General features: G+C 42.7%; 1 protein-coding gene across 1 annotated transcript; it reads left to right on the forward strand.

Moving 5' to 3' along the window:
• The first annotated feature begins 6,834 nt into the window (after positions 1-6,834).
• On the forward strand, positions 6,835-19,617 carry RBMX2 (RNA binding motif protein X-linked 2). The gene is made up of 6 exons (XM_059157437.1): positions 6,835-7,059; positions 7,258-7,373; positions 8,492-8,543; positions 13,767-13,896; positions 15,673-15,850; positions 16,293-19,617. Exons 1-6 carry the CDS (start codon positions 7,055-7,057, stop codon positions 16,787-16,789), a joined length of 978 nt encoding a protein of 325 aa, XP_059013420.1. The 5' UTR covers positions 6,835-7,054; the 3' UTR covers positions 16,790-19,617.
• The last annotated feature ends 200 nt before the right edge of the window (positions 19,618-19,817 follow it).

Here is a 19,817-nt window from a genome sequence, read left to right on the forward strand (position 1 = left end):
GGTGAAAGACTGCACTCCAGGGGCCATTCTAGCGTGGTTTTATATTGCAGCCCTCTGGCTCTCAGATGGCCATTTCCAGCTTCTTTCCAAGGAAGATCTGAGGGTAAGATTTGGGGGTTGCAGAAGGGGTGGAGGGATTGTAACAATGGCTGGGGGTATTTGGAATCTAAGGAGATTATTATTAATGTTAGTAATACCTTTAACACACACACTTTCTGTGCATGAACTCCTTTAATCCTCACAATATGCCCGTGAGGTGATATTATTACCAATGCGCATAGAAGTTAATCAAAGCTAATTAAACCCGCTCAAGTTCCATGGCTAGCATGTGATGGAACTGGGATTTGAACCCAGGCCTGCCAAGTCTCGGAGTTTGTATTTATCTTACCACGCCAGCTGGTCTCTCTAGAATTGTAATGTTGTCACACAAATGTAAGTTACTGACCAGAGGCAGAGTGAAAGCTTTATGGCATCACCCTATGGTTTGCAAACTTATGCCCAACCTCGTGACAGATGCCAGCATCCACTTTGCACAGGAGGAATGCAGCCAGCCTACCTCCAGTGTCACTGGGCCTTGAGCCAGGACACAGCCCTGTCCCGTGTCTCATCTTTGAGAGCTTTGCCTGCTTCTCAGTTTGTCCCTCTGATCACCCATCTGCTCTGGTCTCTACAAACATGCATCTCAGTTGTCTGGCTTCTTTGCCGCGTGGCCACCTACCCCTTTCCCTAATCTGTGGACTGTTTCCTACCCTCTGGATCAGTGTTTTATGGCACACCTGCTAACTGGCTTCTTCTCCTTGGTCTCAATATGTCATCCTATGATGTAGCTCAACAACAGAACACCCTAGAAGAAGTCTACCTCAAAACAGTGAGAATCACTGAGAGGGGAGTAAAAGCTGATAATGCAAGGAATATTTTGGAGACTGTAGGGTAGGACACTCACTAGTCATTGGCTTGGAGATCAACCTGCTTCAGTGCCACTGTGATGATGTTTTAGGAACTCCTGCTCGAGGTAGGCTCCTATCATCCCTCAGAATTACTTTTGTATTCAGCTGTAGTCCCTTAAGCCCACCTCTACTCCTCATCCCACCTGGCCTAATAACTCCCTTCAGTTCACTTCTGCTCACATGGTCCTTAGGCCTGTAGGCCAACAGGGACTTAACATCATGAATTTAGAGCAAATGTGATTTGTCATTATAGGTGGGATCCTATGGGAATCAGAGCCATCTACTGCCCCAGCAATTTCTTCTTTACTCTTTTCCTTCTTCCATGAAACTGGATTCTGTTCTTAAAGTCAGCTCATCATAACCCTTGGCCACTTCTGGATTTCATGTTGCTTGAGGTTTGGAAAGCCACTGCTTTGGCCTGGGCACTGGAGAAAAGTAGAACAACAACAAGCGACTGATAAAAGGACATCTGCTATATATCTTCTAGAAGGCATGTTTACCCCGGAAGTGACTTGGCCTTACTTCCTCAAGAGTCTGGGTTTCTCTCTCTAGCTCATCTTAGATTATACCTAAGAGTCAGATGCTGGGAGCAAGCAGCTGTGCTGAGCCTTGGGGGGGCGGGGGGCGGGGGAGGCAGCAAGGCTGGGATGTGCTCCCAGTTGATCAATATCTGACTCACATAGCTCATGCCAGTTCTGCAACTGTTCTTGCTAAGCTTTGCAAACTGCTCTGAATTATGTGTGACAGTGTTCACAGATAATGCTTAAATGCTCGAACGCAGTGGTCCTTAGCTGTTGTTTTCTGAACCATGGAACCATGGAATCTGTTGGAAGCTATGGACCTTCTCCTTAAAAATATACATGTTCGTGTAACAAACACATCATACAAACAAATGCAGGGTCCTTATACACTCCATGAAGCTCATGTATGGATTCAGGTTAATATCCCCAGAAGAGATAGTAAGATGGTGTTAACAGAACCCATCATTTCTTACTCTCTGTTCCTCCAGGCAACCTATAATTAAGGATCAGACATTGCTTTGGACCAGATGAAATAAGTAGGCATAAACATCGAAAACTTATTTTTTTCTCTTTTTAAAATTTATTTATTTATTTATTTATTAAAGATTCTATTTATTTATTTGACAGAGAGAGCACAAGCAGTGGGAAAGGCTGAGGGAGAAGGAGAAGCAGGCTCCCCGCAGAGCAGAGGAAACCCCATGTGGGACTCGATCCCAGGACCATGACCTGAGCCAAAGGCAGTGGCTTAACCAGCTGAGCCACCCAGGTGCCCCAACATTGAAAACTTAAAGGTGCTTCCACCGTGAGAACTTTTCTGCAGTGCTTGACCGCAGTGGTCACCTTTTGCTCTCTTCTTGAATCCTACTTTCCCCAGCTGCTTCATCTTCATCTGTCCTCCTCACCCTTGGTCTCCATTGTTGGCTCCTTGGGTACTTTAGACTCAACAATTTGCCAACCAAATTCATCTGTTTTCTCCCACACCAGTCTTCCTCTCTGCCTTTCAACTGTCCCCTGCCTTGCTTCAGCTTTCGTTGACACTCTGCTTTCCACTCCCACTGACCCCCCAGCAGTCAGAATTAATTGATTCTTCTACTGGTTCCAATGACATTTCACTCACACCTTCATTTTGACCCTCATCCCTTTGTATTCTGTTTATTCACATATGCAACTATCTGGCAACTTTGTGAGCCGTTCAAAGGCAAGGATTAGGTCTTGTAGTCTTGTTTACTTTAGTATCCTCAGTATCCAGCCCAGCACCTGAGCTCTCATAAACATAGGATATGCCTTTCTGTTGGCGTCATGTGTGTTCTTTATGTTTTAAAATATATATATTTTTTAGCTTAAAAAAATACCAGCATGAGCCACCCTCTCCCTAGCTGCTTCCTGAGGCAAACCACCATCATCTCTTGCCTGAATTATTGCAAAGCTTCCTAGTCTCCCTGACTCTACCTACTCTCCTCCACCCCACAGTTTGCAGCCAAGGTCATTCTGCTAAAATGTAAGCCAGATCAGAATCCTTTGTTGGCCTCTCACCTCACATTGAGTCAAATCTAAAGTTGCTACTCAACGTGTCCCTGCCTGATCTCTTCCTCTTATCCCCACCTATCCTATGCACAGTGGCTAAGGATGCAGACATTAGAGCCATACCACATGGATTCAAATCCTGGGTCTACCATTAACCAGCTGTGTGACATCGGGCAAATGACTTGACCTCTCTGTGCTCCAATTTCCTCATCTGCAACATGGAATAATAGTATCTACCACATAGGATTGTTGTGAGAAGTAAATGTGTTAATATATGGAAAGTACCTAGAACAGTATCTGGTACATGGTGGGTACAGAATCAGATTTTGTTAAATAAACAAAAATCTGTCATTCTCTTGCTTGCTTGCTTGCTCCTCTCTAGCCACTTGGGCCTCTTTATTGTTTCCCAAACGCACTCCTGTCTCAGGACCTTTATACTTACTGTCTACTCTGCCTGAACATTCCTCTTCCAAACACCCCTATGGCTTGCTCCCCATTTTCTTCCAGGTCTCTCTCTCCATGTCACCTTATAAGAGAGGACTTCTTTGACCCATCACCTTTTTAAAATAGCAAAACTTTGTCACTCTCTGTCCCTAACCCTTCATAGCACTTTTCAATGTTGGATGTGTATTTATATGTTTATTTTCCTTCTTCCCCAAGAATGTAAACTCCATGAGGAAAGGAACTCTCCTTGCCTTGTTTATTATTATAACCCTAGCACCTAGAACAGTGTTTAGCATGTAATAGTTGCTCAATAAATATTTGTTGAATGAATGAGAGACAAAAGTGAGAAAAAAAAAAGGTCATGATTCTCTGCCAAGATAACATGGCAATAAATAATCTAAGTGATCGGACACCTAGGTGGCTCAGTTGGTTAAGCATCTGCAATTAGCACAGGTCATGATTCCAGCGTCCTGGGATCAAGCCCTGTGTTGGGCTCTCTGCTCAGTAGGGAGCCTGCTTCTCCCTCTCCCTCTGCCTGTCGCTCCCCCTACTTGTGCTCTCTCTGTCAAATAAAATAAATAAAATCTTTAAAAGAATAAGAATACAAAATGTAAGTGATATCTGGATAAAGGGAAGAAAATTCTAATAGTATAGAGAGGAAAAAAGGGAAAGTACAAGCCTCTCTTTTCCTTTCCTCATCTGCTTCCCTAAAGGTGACCATAGCTTTCTGTGTTTTCAATTTCATTAACCAATAGTTGTACTGGTTGCTTGCTATGCGTGCAGAAAAGTGTTTGAGGTGCTGAGGGCTTAAAAAGGAAGAACCTTTATTTTTCAGGATCTTGTACTCTTTCTGGGGAGATAACATGAAAGAGTTGTGATGTGCTGCAGAGTTCAGAAGTGGGAACCACCTCTGTGGACTGATGAGGTCAGGGTATTTCCTGCTTGAGAGATGCCTGGATGGGAGTTTGGAGCTTGGGCAGGTTTCAGAGAGAGAAGAGCAGCCTAGGGTGGTGGGGATTTCCCATCAGGGTGTCTAGGTTGGATAATGAAAGGAGCCCCTGAGGAAATGGATAGAAGTGAAGCCTGGCTGAAGTTGAGGCTTTGTGTTGGGGAGCAGTGGGAGGAAAGACTGGAAAATAGGGGACAAGACAGTTCTACAAGTACCGAAAGACCTAGAAGGCATGTGGTAATGAAACAGAACTGTAGGGGCCCCTAGGTGGCTCAGTCAGTTAAGCATCTGCCTTCAGCTTATAGCATGATCCTGGGGCCTGGGTTTGAGGCTCACATCTGGCTCCCAGGTCAGTGGGGAGCCTGCTTCTCCTTCTACCCCTCCCCCGCCATTCATTTTCTGTCTCTCACTCTCTCTCTCTCAAATAAATAAATTAATTAAATTAAATTAAAAAAAAAAGAAACAGAATTGTTACTGGATGAGATGACTTTTATAGACATTCCAGTAGCACAATTATTAGGACTTGGTATTGGATAGATATCTTTGGGTAAGGAATAGGGAAGACTGAAATCTGAAACCCCTGTTTTGTACCTGGACAACCAGGAAAATCGTGATAGCATTACTTGAAATAGGGAAGTGAGGAGGGAAAGTTGTTTTGGGATGTGCTGTGGTGGGAAGTGAAGAGATGAAATTGGCTGGACATATTGCTTAGCCTTACCTTGAATGTGAGGATTGCCTTTGGCTTCCTTAGCATTGGCCAGATAATCTAGACCTGAGCTCTCCATACAGTGCCTGCTAGATCCATGTTACTGGTGGAGATCACTAATAGCAAACCTGGTCCTCCTCTCAGATACTAAAGTTCAAAGAGTTCCCTGGATCCTCATCCCCTTTCCACTTAGACTGGTGGAAATCTCTAGGCATCATCTTACCTACCAGTTCCTACCAATTGGAAGCACATTGATGGAGATGTCCCAGGTAACCTGGGATGGTTTTCAGTTCTCCCAGGTTCAGAATATCTCTGCTGAACCCACTAGCTAGATAGCAGTCTTCCCATGTCCTCCACCAGCCAACTAAACTGTCCTTCCCTTTGGTTGGTCTTAATCTCCTCTTTTGCTTCAGCGTCCTGTTGAAACTTCCTGATGACCAAGACCCAGGTGTAGGCCTATTTCTCTTATTTTACAGTTGCCTGAAGAATCCAGCCAGATAATGCTTACTAGTTTACCACTTTGCAGTGTCTACTTCAATCCTACAGCTAAGCAACCTAAGATTCCCAGAAGCAGATAAAACCTGTATGCAATCTGTCACTGCTTAGTTTTCATTGCCAAGTTAATTCCACAAAGTTAATGAATAGCTGGGTTGGACTGGAAGAGGGGCAAAAACAGAATGACTGAAGAGAAACTGTCACTAGTGGGGAGTCTCCTGGTTTTCGGCAGGACATGGGTAGATGTTGAGTCATTGAGGGTACAGTAGTCCTCATCACCATCATTATCATCAAAGTACTTTATGAAGTGCCTAATTCCTGGGGCTCTGAGCTAGGCTTACACAGAGAACTACACAGCTCTGGAACTTCACTTTTAGACCATGCATGGTCTGATACCAGTTATTGATGATGACACATATACTATGGATTCATAACTTCAGTATGGCTTAAATCACACATTATATGCCACCATCTCTTCTCTATAGGAGATTTCCTGGTTATTTTAGGAGTGAAGTCTACCAAGCAAATATATCTTGTCTCCTCAATGATATTATTTAGTTCCCTTGGGCAGAGGACCTCACCTTACATTCCTGTCTGCAGACATGCCATACAGGACACATACAGATGCTCAGTAAGGACTGATTAAATCAACCAGACCTGATAGATAGAGTCAGAGTACCTCCTTTGAATCTCAGTTTCTTCCTCTGTAAAATGAGGAGGGTAATTGTATGTATAGATTCTATGAGGGTGGTTGTCAGGATGGAGGGCCAGTACATGTGACTTGCTTAGCACACAATCTAGCATCTGCTCAATTATTAGCTTTTTCACTATTTCTGCCTCCTGCTTAAGTAGGAGCGAGACAATGGAAAAGGGTGGGTGAGGGTAACAGCGCTTAACACAAATCTGGGTATTCAACGCAGCCTATGGAGGCACAATGGTCAGTGGCTTATGCATTTGAATTTGAGAAAGAAAAAGATTTACCCTCTCACATATCTTCTTATTCCTGAACAGGAATGCTTTGATGGGTGTGTGTGTGCGTGAGCAGTTGGCTGGGACTGAAGCCCGAGTAAGGATTTGCATCGAGAGCAAAGGCTGGGGCTAAAGTCGCCATAACGGGCATCCTTTTTCAGTCTTTATTCAGCAAACATTTATAGGTAGCCCAATCAATGCCAGGCGTAGTCCAGCCGCTGAGGGTCCTGTAATAAACCTGGCTGACACCCGTGCCTCCGCTTCACAGAGGGACGAACCGAGGGACTAGACAAAAACTCCCCGGGAGAGCAAAACCCGCGGAGAAAAGAAAATGCTTTCCCGCGCTAGTGCGTAGGAGCCACGCCCCGGCGCAGCCAAGCTCTTCCGGCGCGACGCGAGCTCCGCGGAGTCCAATGGGAGCGTGACGCTGGCGCCGCGCAGGCGCGGTGCAGACTCTCCCGGAAGTCCGTGTCTCGGTGCTGAGCGCGAACTTGAGAAGATGAAGTAAGGCCTCAGTTTACCTCTGAAGAAGTAGGGACGGGCCGCGGGAGGTGGCCCACCAAGACTTGGGTGGTAGAGCGTCTGCCGGGCCGAGGGGCAGGAGAGGTGCAGAGACTGGAAAATTAGTCCCTTAGTTTTGCTCTCCCTTACCTCTGGCCAGGCCGCTCTTAATGTCCGTTTTTCTGCCCGCCCCCCCCGCAGTCCTTTAACTAAAGTGAAGCTGATCAACGAGCTGAATGAGCGTGAGGTCCAGCTTGGGGTGGCAGATAAGGTGTCCTGGCACTCCGAGTACAAGGACAGCGCCTGGATCTTCCTGGGTGAGGTCCACATCTTTTTCCCGCGCTGCTCCTCTCCTGGCCTGCTTCCTAACCTTTCGGCATTCCCGCCTTTCATTCCTCCCAGCATTCATCACGCACTTTTATTTCCTTCTGCTGGCTGCCCCGTAAATCCGTTTTCCGTATCTCTTTTCTCTCCCATTTCTAGTTTGCTTCCCCTGTCACGTCAGTTTCCATGATAGTAACCCTTTGCCATTCACTGTGGTAACAGTCTTGACACTTGGTTTCTTGGTTTCAGAGACCATTGTTATACCGCGTCCTCCTATTACACATCTAGGGAAACTGGGGTGCAGGGAAGTTAATGGACTTCCTTAAGGCCACATGGCTAGTAAGTGGGACAGCCAGAACTATGGGATTCTAGAACTCATGGTCTTAGGCATGATCCTGTATGATTGCTAGTCCCCTGCCCTTTCCCCTTCCCTCAGAATTCATTTTTCTCATCTAATTAGCTCCTGCCTTCTGTCCATGGCCATATTGTTATATCTATATTCACTTTGTGTCACTTCCAGTAATATGACGGTTTGTTCAAAGAAGTTATTGCACCACATACTGTGCTAAGCACTTATATCCATTGTTTTATTTAATTCTTAAAACAGTTCTGTGAAGTAAATACTAAAGTCCCCATTTTATAGATGAGGAAGGAGAGAGTTGCAGGGGAATTTATGTCCTGTGAAATGCTGAAAGTTGTCTATAAAGACAATTAAGAATTTTAAAATCCTTAGTCTATGTGAGGTGGGGTTAATATTTTCAGATTTAAACTGATTTTTAGATCTTAGCTGTGAATTTCTGGGTAAAGAGCAGGTGTGTTCGAGACATGTTTGTGGAAGCAGAGTTTTATTGCCAGAAACTATCTGCTTTGTCCCTAAGATTTTGGGTGTGAGGAGTATTTGGTTAGTGGTGACACCGACTTTTCCACAGTTAATCACTCCTTTTGCTGCACTAGTACTGCACTTTATATATGCTTCTGTCGTATCATCTGACTGAATTCTTTGAGAGCAGACTCTCTGGCTTACTCTTCTTTGCACCCGCCAGTGCTGGGCCTAGTGCATGGTATGCTTGTAGACACTTGGTAAATGTTAAATGTGGTTTTTTTCGTCTAGGAGGGCTTCCTTATGAACTGACTGAAGGGGACATCATCTGTGTGTTCTCGCAGTAAGTCCTTTTTCATTTCCTGCCTTCTAGGTCATCAGAGTATGTTTCCATAATGCATTTTGTGGCATCACACAAAATCCATTTATTTTATTCTAAGCTAACTGACCTCCCTGCATGGGGAGGGCTGGAGCTTCTCTTCTAGTCTAGATCAGCCCCAGGACATGGTTGTAGAACTCTTCCAATATGGGAAATCCAAGAAGTTGGATGATTTAGGAGGCTGTCTTGGGAATTCTGGTCTATTTTTACTGCTTTTTCAGTAAAGCTTGTTCAGCCTGGGCCTACACTGGAACAGACTGGAACTCACAGGGCTCCTTGGGCTCCTCGGGCTCCTGCAAACTAAGGGTAATCCAGGATCACAGGGCCCTCTGGCCTACATCTGTGTGGTGTTGTAGGATTAGGGCAAAGCACAGAGAAATGGGAGAAAAAGCAAAAAGCTTTAGTCAGTAGTTTGTTTTCTTAGTTTATAGATGAGTGTAAGGTTAATGAGCAGAGCCATTATCTCTTTACCTGGAAGCTGAGAATGACAGGCTGATGAGGAACAAGAATGACGAGGTGAACCTTATTTTCTTCGTTCTGCTGTGAGATGAAAGCAGCAGCATTGGGTGGGAGAGCATCTTGGCAGCTCGCACTAGTAGTGGTAGCTGGTAGGAGAGGGGCTAGGCACAGCCCAGAGCTACACAGAATGGTTAGATAGTCCATAAGGCCAGAGGGGCCCTGAGGGCAGAGGACTGTTGTAGAAAAGTTGGACAGCATGTACAGGCAGATGACTGGGGTAGAAGGGTTTGGGGAAGCAAACAGCCAGCACACCATGGGAGAGACATTGCCGTGGCAGGGGATGGTTGGGCTGTCCAATAGGAAAAGGACCCTTACTGGTTGGGCAGCATGTGGGGGAGAGGGCCATGGGAAAGAAATTGGGCAGCACACATGAGAAGGCCATGGGAGAGGACCTCAGCAGCCCATACTGGCAAAGCACCCGGAAAGGGACAGAGGCTGTTTCCTCCTACTTTTGGGGAGCTGGAAGTTCACAGCAGGTGCAACCTGTAACTTCCACCCCTTATGATACCTCTGCCTGGTCCACCCTTCCATCTAGGGGGTGTTTTTGTCTTACTTGCATTGAGTGATGATCAGCTGGTGTGTTTGTCTATTTTGGCTGTACACATCGCTCTCCATGAAGATTGCCTTTGCCATTGGTAACAGTAGTTTTCAAAAAAAAATTTTCCGATTATCAAGGTAATGTATAATCATTATAGAACATTTGGAAAAAGGAAAAGCATGAAGAAGAAATTAGAATGTACTGTTAACATTTTAATAATTAGAAAAACTGTTAACATTTTGGTATATTTCTTTATCATTTTTTAAATGTTGGGCATTATTTGCTGTTATAAATAGTATTACAGTATACATTGTAGTACATACATCCTTTGTATGCATTACTGATAGTTTCCATAGTGAAATTACTAGATCAGTATTAATTTACTAGCGTTAACATTTTTATTTTTTATTTTATTTTTTAAAAGATTTTATTTATTTGACAGATCACAAATAGGCAGAGGCAGGCAGAGAGAGAGGGGGGAAGCAGGTTCCCCGCCTAGCAGAGAGCCTGATGCGGGGCCCAATCCCAGGACCCTGGGATCATGACCTGAGCCGAAGGCAGCGGCTTTAACCCACTGAGCCACCCAGGCGCCCCGTGTTAGCATTTTTAAGATGTTTTAGAAGTATAGCCAAATGGCTCTCTGAGAAGGTTGTACCAGTTTCTATTCTCACTAGAATGTCCATTTTTCTGAATCCTAATTGGCAGCGGCTATTTAAAAAAATACATTTGTCATATGGTTTCTCATTATGAGTTTACTTTCCCTCTAATCATCAGTGAGGTAAAACATCTTTTATAGATTTACATGCCATTATTTCTCATTTATTTTAAGTTGTCTTTTCATATTCTTGCTTGTTTTCTTCTGTTGGTGTGTTCCTCATTTTCTTAGTGATTTTACAAAAGCTCTTAATGGTTTTAACTCTGTTATACCACTTGTCATGTATTGTGTTACTGTGGACTTACTTTACTTAATTTGACGTATTATACTACATTATCATCATTATTATTTCTTGATGTTCAGATTGGCATGATTTGGTCTGTAGGAGTCCTTTTCAATGAGTTCCTATATTATCTTTTCTTTTACTTTTTATTTTGAAATAATTTCAGGTTTAAAATAGGAAAGTTATAAAGTAGCATAAAGAATACCTGTTTCCCCTTCGCTTAGATTCCCCAGATATTGACATTTTACTACATTTGCCTTGTTGTTATTTCTCCCCATGTGTATCTGTTACTTTGTTCTGAACCATTTGAGAGTTAGTTGCAGACATGATGCCCATTTATCCCTAAATTCTTCAATATGTATTTCCCCCCACAACAAGGGCATTCTCTTGTTTAACCTCAGTATGGGGACCAAATTCAGGAAGTTAACACTGATACAATATTATTATCTAATCCACAGACTTTATTCAGCTTCACCAGTTGTCTTGATGATCTTCTTTATAGCGAAAGGAAAAAAAAACTGCTTTGTGGTCCTTTATCTACGATAAAAGAGTTGTAAAGATTTTCTCGAATTTTGTATTTGTCTTTTGACTTCGTTGTGATTTTTTTCTTGCTGTGCAAAATTAAAAAAAATTCATTCATGTGTTTAAATTATATGGTAAAATTGATTTTTTTAGGGAGTGTACAGTCCTGTGAGCTTTAATACATGTATAGATTTGTGTAGTCACCCCCATAGTTAGGATGAATAACAATTCCATCATCCCCAAAACTCCTTTGTGCTGACCCTGTATAGTCTCACACTCTAGTGTTTTATATGGTCAGATTTATCAGGGTTTTTTTTTATTGCTTCTGGATTTTGAGTCATAATTAGATAGTATATCTCCCCACCCGCCCATCTGTGTTCCCTTCTAGTACTTTTCATTTTTATGAATTTCATTTTATGAATTGAAGTATCTGATCCAATTTGAGTTATTCTGATGTATAGTATGAGACACAGATCCAATTTCATGTTTTTTTTTTTAGTAGCTCTCCAGTTGTCCCAACACTTATAAAAACATTCATATTTTCTCCCAGCAAATTGGGATGTCACCCTTATCATATTACTAATTTTTCTATATATACTTGAATCTCTTTCATGGCTTTCTGTTCTGTTGGTCTGTCTGTCTCTTCATGTGCCAGTAGCACACTAGTTATTCATAGCATTTTAATATCTGGGAGAGTTACTCCTCAGTGTTCTTTTTTTAAAGATTTTCCATCTACTCTTACATGTTCATTTTTCCATGAGAACTTTAGAATCAATGGATCCAGCTCCAGGAAAGTGATACACAACTTGTACTACATTAAATTTCAATATTAACTTGGGGGAAGATGTTGCTGTCTTTATGATGTTGAGTCATCCTACCTAAAAACAAAGGATGTCTTTATATTTGTTTAAAACTATGTGTGTCTTTCAGTTTTAAAAAAAATTTTCTCTATATAGACTTTGTACATTGCTTGTTGTTAAGTTTATTTCTAAGTATTTTTATCTTTTTTTGTTGCTAATACAAATGGGGTTTCTCTTTGTTTATATCTTCTGATTATTGTTTGTAAGAGAGTGATTTATTTTTTTTTAACTTTATATCCTGTTACCTTATGGAATTATTATACTGCTTGTTTTTGTCATCGAGTCTCTTGAGTTTTTTATACATATATAAATATATACATAAATAAATCTTCAAATAGAACGGAAAAGATTACTTTTTCATTTTTTACATTTGTTTTCTCCTAATTGCACTGGCCTGTACCTACAATATTAAACAGTGTTAAATAGCTCCTGTCCTTAGTTGAATCAGCCCCAATACGGGTCTCCCCCGCTATCTGAAGGTAGAGTGTTCCGTGAAAGCCTTCTAAGCTACAGTGGCATAAAGTAATGAAGCAGTTACCATATCATAAAACTGAAAATCCTCTTCAGCTTTCTTTTGGTTAGTGAAAACCGGTACTAATGTAGGTCTTTTGTAAAAATGAAGGCATAAAGTGAACATTCAGGTAGTGGGGGAAACCTGTATTTTCTGTTAGGTAAGGTGCTACATAGCTGGCCGGGCTGTATGTATGTGAACATGTTATTAAGTATCCATCAATTCTTATTTTATTTCTATGACTTCTTTATGACTATTTTACTTTTTAGCTTATGAATCTTTCACTTACCTGGAATTTAACTCTGTATAAGGAGTAAGGTAGAACTTTTTTCTTTTTTCCATTACTTGTGCTTTTATCTTTATTAACTCCCATTGGCTTTCCTTCGATTTGTTTTCTTTTATATTCATTCTGCTTTTTTAACAGTAAAATTCCTAAAGGTCCCAGATTTTTCTGATTGTGATTTTAGCTGCATCCTGTAAGTTCGGTATATATTCTTCTCATTTTTGTTGTTTTTTAAGTAGTCTGCCATTGATTTTTTTTTTTTCTTTATTTCGCTTTCATCCATTTGTTAGCTAGGTTTCAAGTTAGCTAGTAGCATATTTTTTTATTTAAAATATGATTTCCAACTGTATTACATTGTGATTGGAGAACATGTTCTGTTCTGTTTTTGGACATTATTGAGGTTTATTCTGTAACCAATTTTAATATATGTTTTGTGGATTCTTGAGAAGAAATTGTCGTGTTTTTGTAAGATTCAAATATATGTATCCAGTAGTTTGACATTAATATTTATTAACCACATAATTGTTACATTGTTATGTTTTTATATTTATGATATATAATTATATATTGATATTAATTCCTTTGACCTTATTTTTGTCAACTTTATGTGTTATAAACTTAAGTGGCATGTTAAAATATCTCATTACTTTTGTTATTAGTTTCTCCTTTTATTTTTAACAGGTTCTTTAATTAAATTTTTGACTTGTGAACTTATGCGTAAGGTTTCATGACATATCTTTGTAATATATTAGGACCCTTTTCAGTGTAAAAGAGCTCTCTTAGTCCCATTTAAATATTTTTTTGGCCTTGAATTCATCTTTGATCTTAATACTACCACCCATAATTTTTGTAATTGGGTGTTCCTGCTCTAATTTTAATTTTTAACCTTTTTATGTTATCTTGTTCTAGATGTGTCTCCTATACAGATTATATTATCTGAATTTTGTTTTGTCATTCAATCTGGAAGTTTTTGCATTTTAAATCAATAGTGTCTTACTCTTTTATAAAATAAATAGATATGGGGAGATTGTTAACATTAATCTGGTGCGGGACAAGAAGACTGGGAAATCCAAAGGATTCTGTTTCCTTTGCTATGAAGACCAGAGGAGCACAATTCTGGCTGTTGACAATTTTAATGGGATCAAGGTGAGTGTGTTGACTAAACAGGATTTGGCTGTATGTAAGGGTTCGGTTTAATTTCCCAGCTGATCGCCACAGGGACAAGGACAGTACTGGTCACCTGCGTGTGTTGAGAGCGCTGCCGAGGCGTGGGGATGTACTGACCAGGAAATGATCCCAGGAAACAGTTTCCCCAGCATACGACCCTGCTAACACTTGTTCCTTTTCCTCATACTCATCTTCCCAGGAGCATAGCTATCATGCCCCCCACTCCCAGCCAAGCCTCTGGCTTCACACCTTTCCATTCTCATACCCACTCTCCTCTCTGATGTACTGGGCAACAAAAAGACCAGCAAATGCTGCTCTTCCGTGCTATGCTCTATTGGGATTTGGGGTTCTCATGGCTTCATGCTCTAAGACAGAGCTTTGTGGGTCTGTCCTATATCTCCACTGACTTCACATTACTGGGCCCTGGAAATTCTCTAGTTAAAAGTGTGATGACAGATTCTACAAAAGTAACTCGTTCTGAAGTTGTTTCTCCTCTGTTCCCTCTCCACCCCTGGCCTGAGAGAAGGTGATGGGCAGGCCAGGCCTGTCGGTGCTCTACCTGGTCCCTGTGCTTATTTAGGAAAAGCACTGCAGTTGTCATAGGTTGGGGGTTGACCTTTGACCCGGAGAGTTTGTCACTGATTGCACCAGAGTGGAACAGCTGGAGACTCTAGGACAGGGTAGAACAAGGTACTAGGCTTAATTTTTAAGAGAGCCAGCAGTCAAATGGAGTCACCATAAAAGGGAGGTTTTCAAAAATGTTTTCAAAAGGGGAATAGAAAAAATGACTGACTGCTCAGGCTTAAAGGTAAGAATAAAAATCTGCTCTTGTGTGGGAACAATAAAAGCCGGACTTGTAACATTTTGGATGATTTTGCCTATAGGTCTGTATCTGCCTGAAGTTTTTAAAGATTTTATTTATTTATTAGAGAGAGAGACAGAAGGAGCTGGGGGAGGGGCAGAGGGAGAGGGAGAAGCAGACCCCCTACTGAGCAGGGAGCCTGCTGTGGGGCTCGGGGATCATGACCTGAGCCTATGGCAGACACTCAGCTGACTGAGCCACCCAGGGGCTCTGCCTGAATGTTTTTTAAGTGAGGGAGGGGGTAATTTTTTGTTGTTCACCCAGAGAGTTCTGATTCACAGCAAAAATATCAGTGTGAGCCGTTGTTCCAGTATGGTGGGAGTAGAGCGAGGTGTGAGGGCTTAAGAAGAAAGATCTCTTTCCCTTCCCAGCTGTTGGTCTGCCTTGGCCTCATCCTAATTGCTGTATCAAGAAAACAGCTGCCTCACTGCACTTGATTTCAGGAATCCGTTCTAGCTGCCAGGCCACATCATGTTTTACTGTGAATTAATGTTACAGACTGCGGGTAATTCATTGTTTATGCACGTAAATTCTCAGTTTCCCCTTGGGGCAGTACTGCCCAGCCTTTTTTCACTTAACGGCACATGTAGAACATGAAGGTTATCGTGTGGCACACTGGGGTAGACTGTGAGGTACAAGACTGCCTGGTACAGGAGCCTCAGGGACTCCAGCTGCCCCAGGCCCCAGCTGGCTGCCCCAAGGGCTGAGGAAATTATTACCTAGGTCTGTGTGCTGTTACACACCAGTTGGGCAGGTCTGCTTTAGAGATTTCCCCAGCAACAGAATTAGCAGGAAGGTAAAGGGTGTGGTTCAAAGGCATGGCGTTCTGCAACTGGGTTCAAAGAGCTCAACGGGAGGGCCATCTCTGCTGAAGCATTGCCTGTCTGTCTTAGATCAAAGGACGAACTATCCGAGTGGATCATGTGTCTAACTATCGAGCTCCTAAGGACTCAGAAGAAACAGATGATGTGACCAAAGAACTCCAGGAGAAGGGCTGTGGCGCTCGCACCCCCTCAGTGAGTTCAGCTGAGGGTTCTGAAGATGACAAACCCACAAAAAAACACAAAAAAGGTAAAGCGTTAAGACCCAAGAGAAGATTCTGGGTAGTCGTAGTGTTTGTTCTTCCCAGCGTTCACTGAGAGTTGATAATGGGCTCTTAAGTATGAAGGGAAAAGGGGTGGGAAATCTTACTTTAATTGGGAAAGGGGAAACACTAATATTACGGGCTGAATTCTGTCTCCTCAAATTCGTATGCTGAAGTGCTAATCGCTCAGTACCTCTGAATGTGACTGTATTTGGAGGCAGCATCTTTAAGACGGTAATTAAGGGCGAGAATTGCCTTATACAGCAACTTAACATATCAAGGGGGACAGCCGTCCAAGTTGGCTTCTCAGAGACACTTTCTGGAAGTGTAGAGTGTGACTGCTTCACACGGGTGCCAACAGGCTTTCCTTTTGCACACCCTCACTCTCCTGCATCTTCCTCTTATTCGTTGTGCCCCTTTTTCCTCCAGACAAAAAGGAAAAAAAGAGAAGAAAGAAAGACAAAGAGAAGACTGACCGGGAGGTGCAGGCAGAGCAGCCGCCCTCCTCTTCACCACCCAGAAACACGCTGGTAGAGGATGACCCTGACTCTACAAAGCACAGCAGCACGAACTCAGAGAAGGGCCACAAGTCAGAGCTCAGGGAGCTGCGGAAGCACCAGCCCAGCTCTCCCGAGGTCAGGGCGACCTGCCGCGGTGGCGCAGAGGACCGAGAGAGGGAGCTGAAGAAAGAGAAGGTGAAGCATGAACAGAAGTCCTCAATCAGGAGGGAAGAGCGAGAGGAAAAGAGCAGAGATGGAGACAGAGGTCGAAGCTCAGACACATATTCCACATGGCCCAGTGGGCGTTCTGAGGGGCGGAGTCAGAGAAGTAGAAGTAGGAGCCGAGAGAGGTCGAGCAGGCACAAGAGGGCCCGGCACTCCCGGGACCGGGAGTGCTCTAACCCCAGTGACCGCAGGCACCACTGAAGCCGCGGCCTGTCCCGCTGCCCGACAGAACTGGAAATGAACGTGCGGTTTTAAGTGCGGTCATATTCAGTTAGGCTTTTACTGTTACTGGACGTAAACTCTCCGAGGCTGAATTCTTCCAATCCCTTGAGTACTAGAGTCACTGAGAGCTGTAGTTTTAACAGCCACAGAGCCGGGAGTTTTGAGTAAATTTCTTGTTCCTGGGAATTGGCTCAGTACTTACCAGACGAGGTATCCTAGATTGGGTTTCATAAATGTGTCCCTTGAATTTACGAGCCCTGTTCATGATGAAATTGCTAGGAAAGGGGGAAATACCAAGCAGTTCTAGAATTCTAGTCTTTGTGCTACAGGTGTGGGTGACCTTTCCATGGGCAGGTACAGCCATAGCATAGAGAAGGGGGGTTTGACTAGGTCTGGACAACTTGATATGAATGCAGTAGTGATTCTTAACACCAGGCCACTCCCTCTGCACCCCACCCTCCTTTAAAAAATTTTTTTAAAATGTCTCTCTTTTTTTAACATCCATGCACCTCCTTGCTATTTATTTATTTATTTAATTTTGTCAAGGTGAAATTCACATAACATCAAATTAACCGTTATAAAGGGAACAATTCAGTGGCATTTAGTACATTCATGGTGCACCAAACCGCCACCCCTGTGTCGTTCTAAAACCTTTCCACCACCCCAGAATGAAACCCTGTGCCCATGAAGCAGTAACTCTCCATTCTCTCCTCCTCACCCCTGTCGACTACCAATCTGCTTTCTGTTTCTGTGGAACTACCTATTTTGGACATTTTTATTTAAGTGGAATCATACAACTTATGGGCTTTTGTGTCTGGGGTCACTTGTGTGTTTTTGAGGTTCATCCATGTTGTAGTATGGGTCAGTACTTTGTTCCTTTTTATTTTTTTAAAGATTAAAAAAAATTATTTGTGAGAGAGAGCACAAGTAGGGGGAGTGGTAGGCAGAGGGAGAGGGAGAAGCAGGCTTCACGCTGAGCAAGAATCGATCCCATGATCCTGGGATCATGACCTGAGCTGAAGACAGACGCCTAATCAACTGAGCCACCCAGATGTCCCAATACTTTGTTCCTTTTTATGTCTGAATAATATCCCACTGTATGGATAGACCGCATTTTGTTTATCCATTCCTCAGTGGATGGTCATTTGGGTTTGTTTATGCCTTTTGGCTTGCCAGCTCCTTTTCCACGTTTGTGACATACCAGCCCACCTATGGGCCAAGTTTCCTTTTCAAGTAGCCGTCATTGCTGAGATAGGAATGTTTTGTCAGCTTATTGCATATCTCTCTGGTCTCCTTGGCAGTTTTTTTTCTCATCTGGAGAGTCTTGTCCTTTTATTTTATCAATCAGTCCCTTAGGAGTTAGGTAGGAATTCGTTCACAGGACCTTGGCACCACTGCTGAATCACTAAAATGGAGCTTCTGACCCTTCAGAACAAAGGAACAGAGTTTTAGTGAGCACATTAAATTAGTTGACCTCATATCTTAGTTTGAATCCAAGGTTAGATGTGTGAGAGATTATTTTTTAGGAGAAAATGCCCATGAAAGAAGATGGGAAAGGGGGTTGGGAGAGTCTGGGAAAGCAGTCAGACTCCGAGAGAGGACTAACCTTTGGAGAAGTGGGAAGGCAGGAAGGAAGGTTGGGGAGGAAAAGTTTCAGACCGCTGTGGAGTTCTGAGAATGTGTCAGCAAGACCAATGATACGGTGAGTCCTTGAGCCAAAGCCCCTGTCAGGAGGAGTCCCACTAGATCCGCCTGGGGAAGCAGGAGTCCTTGGTGTTGGGCCTTCATCAGCCGTGTGGCACTGTGTTTATGTGTCCATTGTGCTGGTTTTGTGGTAACCACGGACAAAGGACCTGGCTCAGTCATTTTGTCTGCTGGGCAGTTTAGTGCTTCTTCCATAGTGGATGCCCTGATGGCTGTTAGCATGGGATACAGAAATGTTCACACTCTGCCTCCTCCCGCATGTCAGTCCGCTGTCTTTACACCAGCCCTCCTTGTCTCTGATCTTCAGCCCCGGTCCTTCCAGTCTCCCAATGAGATGGCCAGGCCATTGGCCACTGCCCAGGAGTCTGTATATATCCAATGAATATTCTCACTTTAGGCCAGTTCTTTTACACCAAGTCAGTTGCACTTCTAGAGGTTCTGTCCATTGGAAAATTTCCTTTTCCACCCCCGAATGTGGCTGTAATGCAGATACCATTCCTCTTCGTTTTGTGCCCACATACTGAGCTGACCCACCTGGAAACTAAGCTCAAGCTGTTTTCTGCCTCAACTAGTCATGGAGGAACCCCCATTTGGCTATAGGTGCAAAGGTACAGGGGCTACCTTTTTCTGCATCTTTTAGGTTCTTAATGGTCGCACTGATCTACTGTCTCTCCTGAGATGTAATAGTGTTTTGATTTATGTATTAGTTAGTGTTATACCAGGAAAACAACCAGTAAGTTATATGTATCCTGCTCTAAGCCAATTCCTAATGAGAAAGCATATAGGCATACCTTGTTTTATTGCTCTTTGCTTAATTTTGCTTCATAGATAACTGGTTTTTGTTGTTATTTTTTTCTTTTTCTTTCTTTCTTTTTTTTTAAACAAATTTAAGGGTTTGTGACAACGCTGTGTTGAATTAGTCTCAGTGTCATTTTTCCAATAGCATTTTCTCACTTTGTTTCTGTCAGATTTCAGTAATCGCAATATTTCAAAATTTTCATTATTATTACATTTGTTAGGGTGATCTGTGATTAGTGGTTATGATTCACCGAAGGCTTAGATGGTGGTTAGTATTTTTTAGCAATAAAGTATTTTTAAATTAAGGTATGCTCATTGTTTTTGTTTAACACATAATGCTGTTGCATACTTAATAGACTACAGTATAGTGTAAACAAGTTTTATATACACTGGGAAATGAAGAGATACAAGTGACTTGCTTTGTTGTGGTCTGAAACTGAACCCCCCATAGCTCTGAGGTGTGCCTGTGTGTGTGTGTGTGTGTGTGTGTGTGTGTGTGTGTGTA

The sequence above is a fragment of the Mustela lutreola genome, chromosome X (assembly GCF_030435805.1).
Source record: "Mustela lutreola isolate mMusLut2 chromosome X, mMusLut2.pri, whole genome shotgun sequence".
Classification (NCBI taxonomy): domain Eukaryota; kingdom Metazoa; phylum Chordata; class Mammalia; order Carnivora; family Mustelidae; genus Mustela; species Mustela lutreola.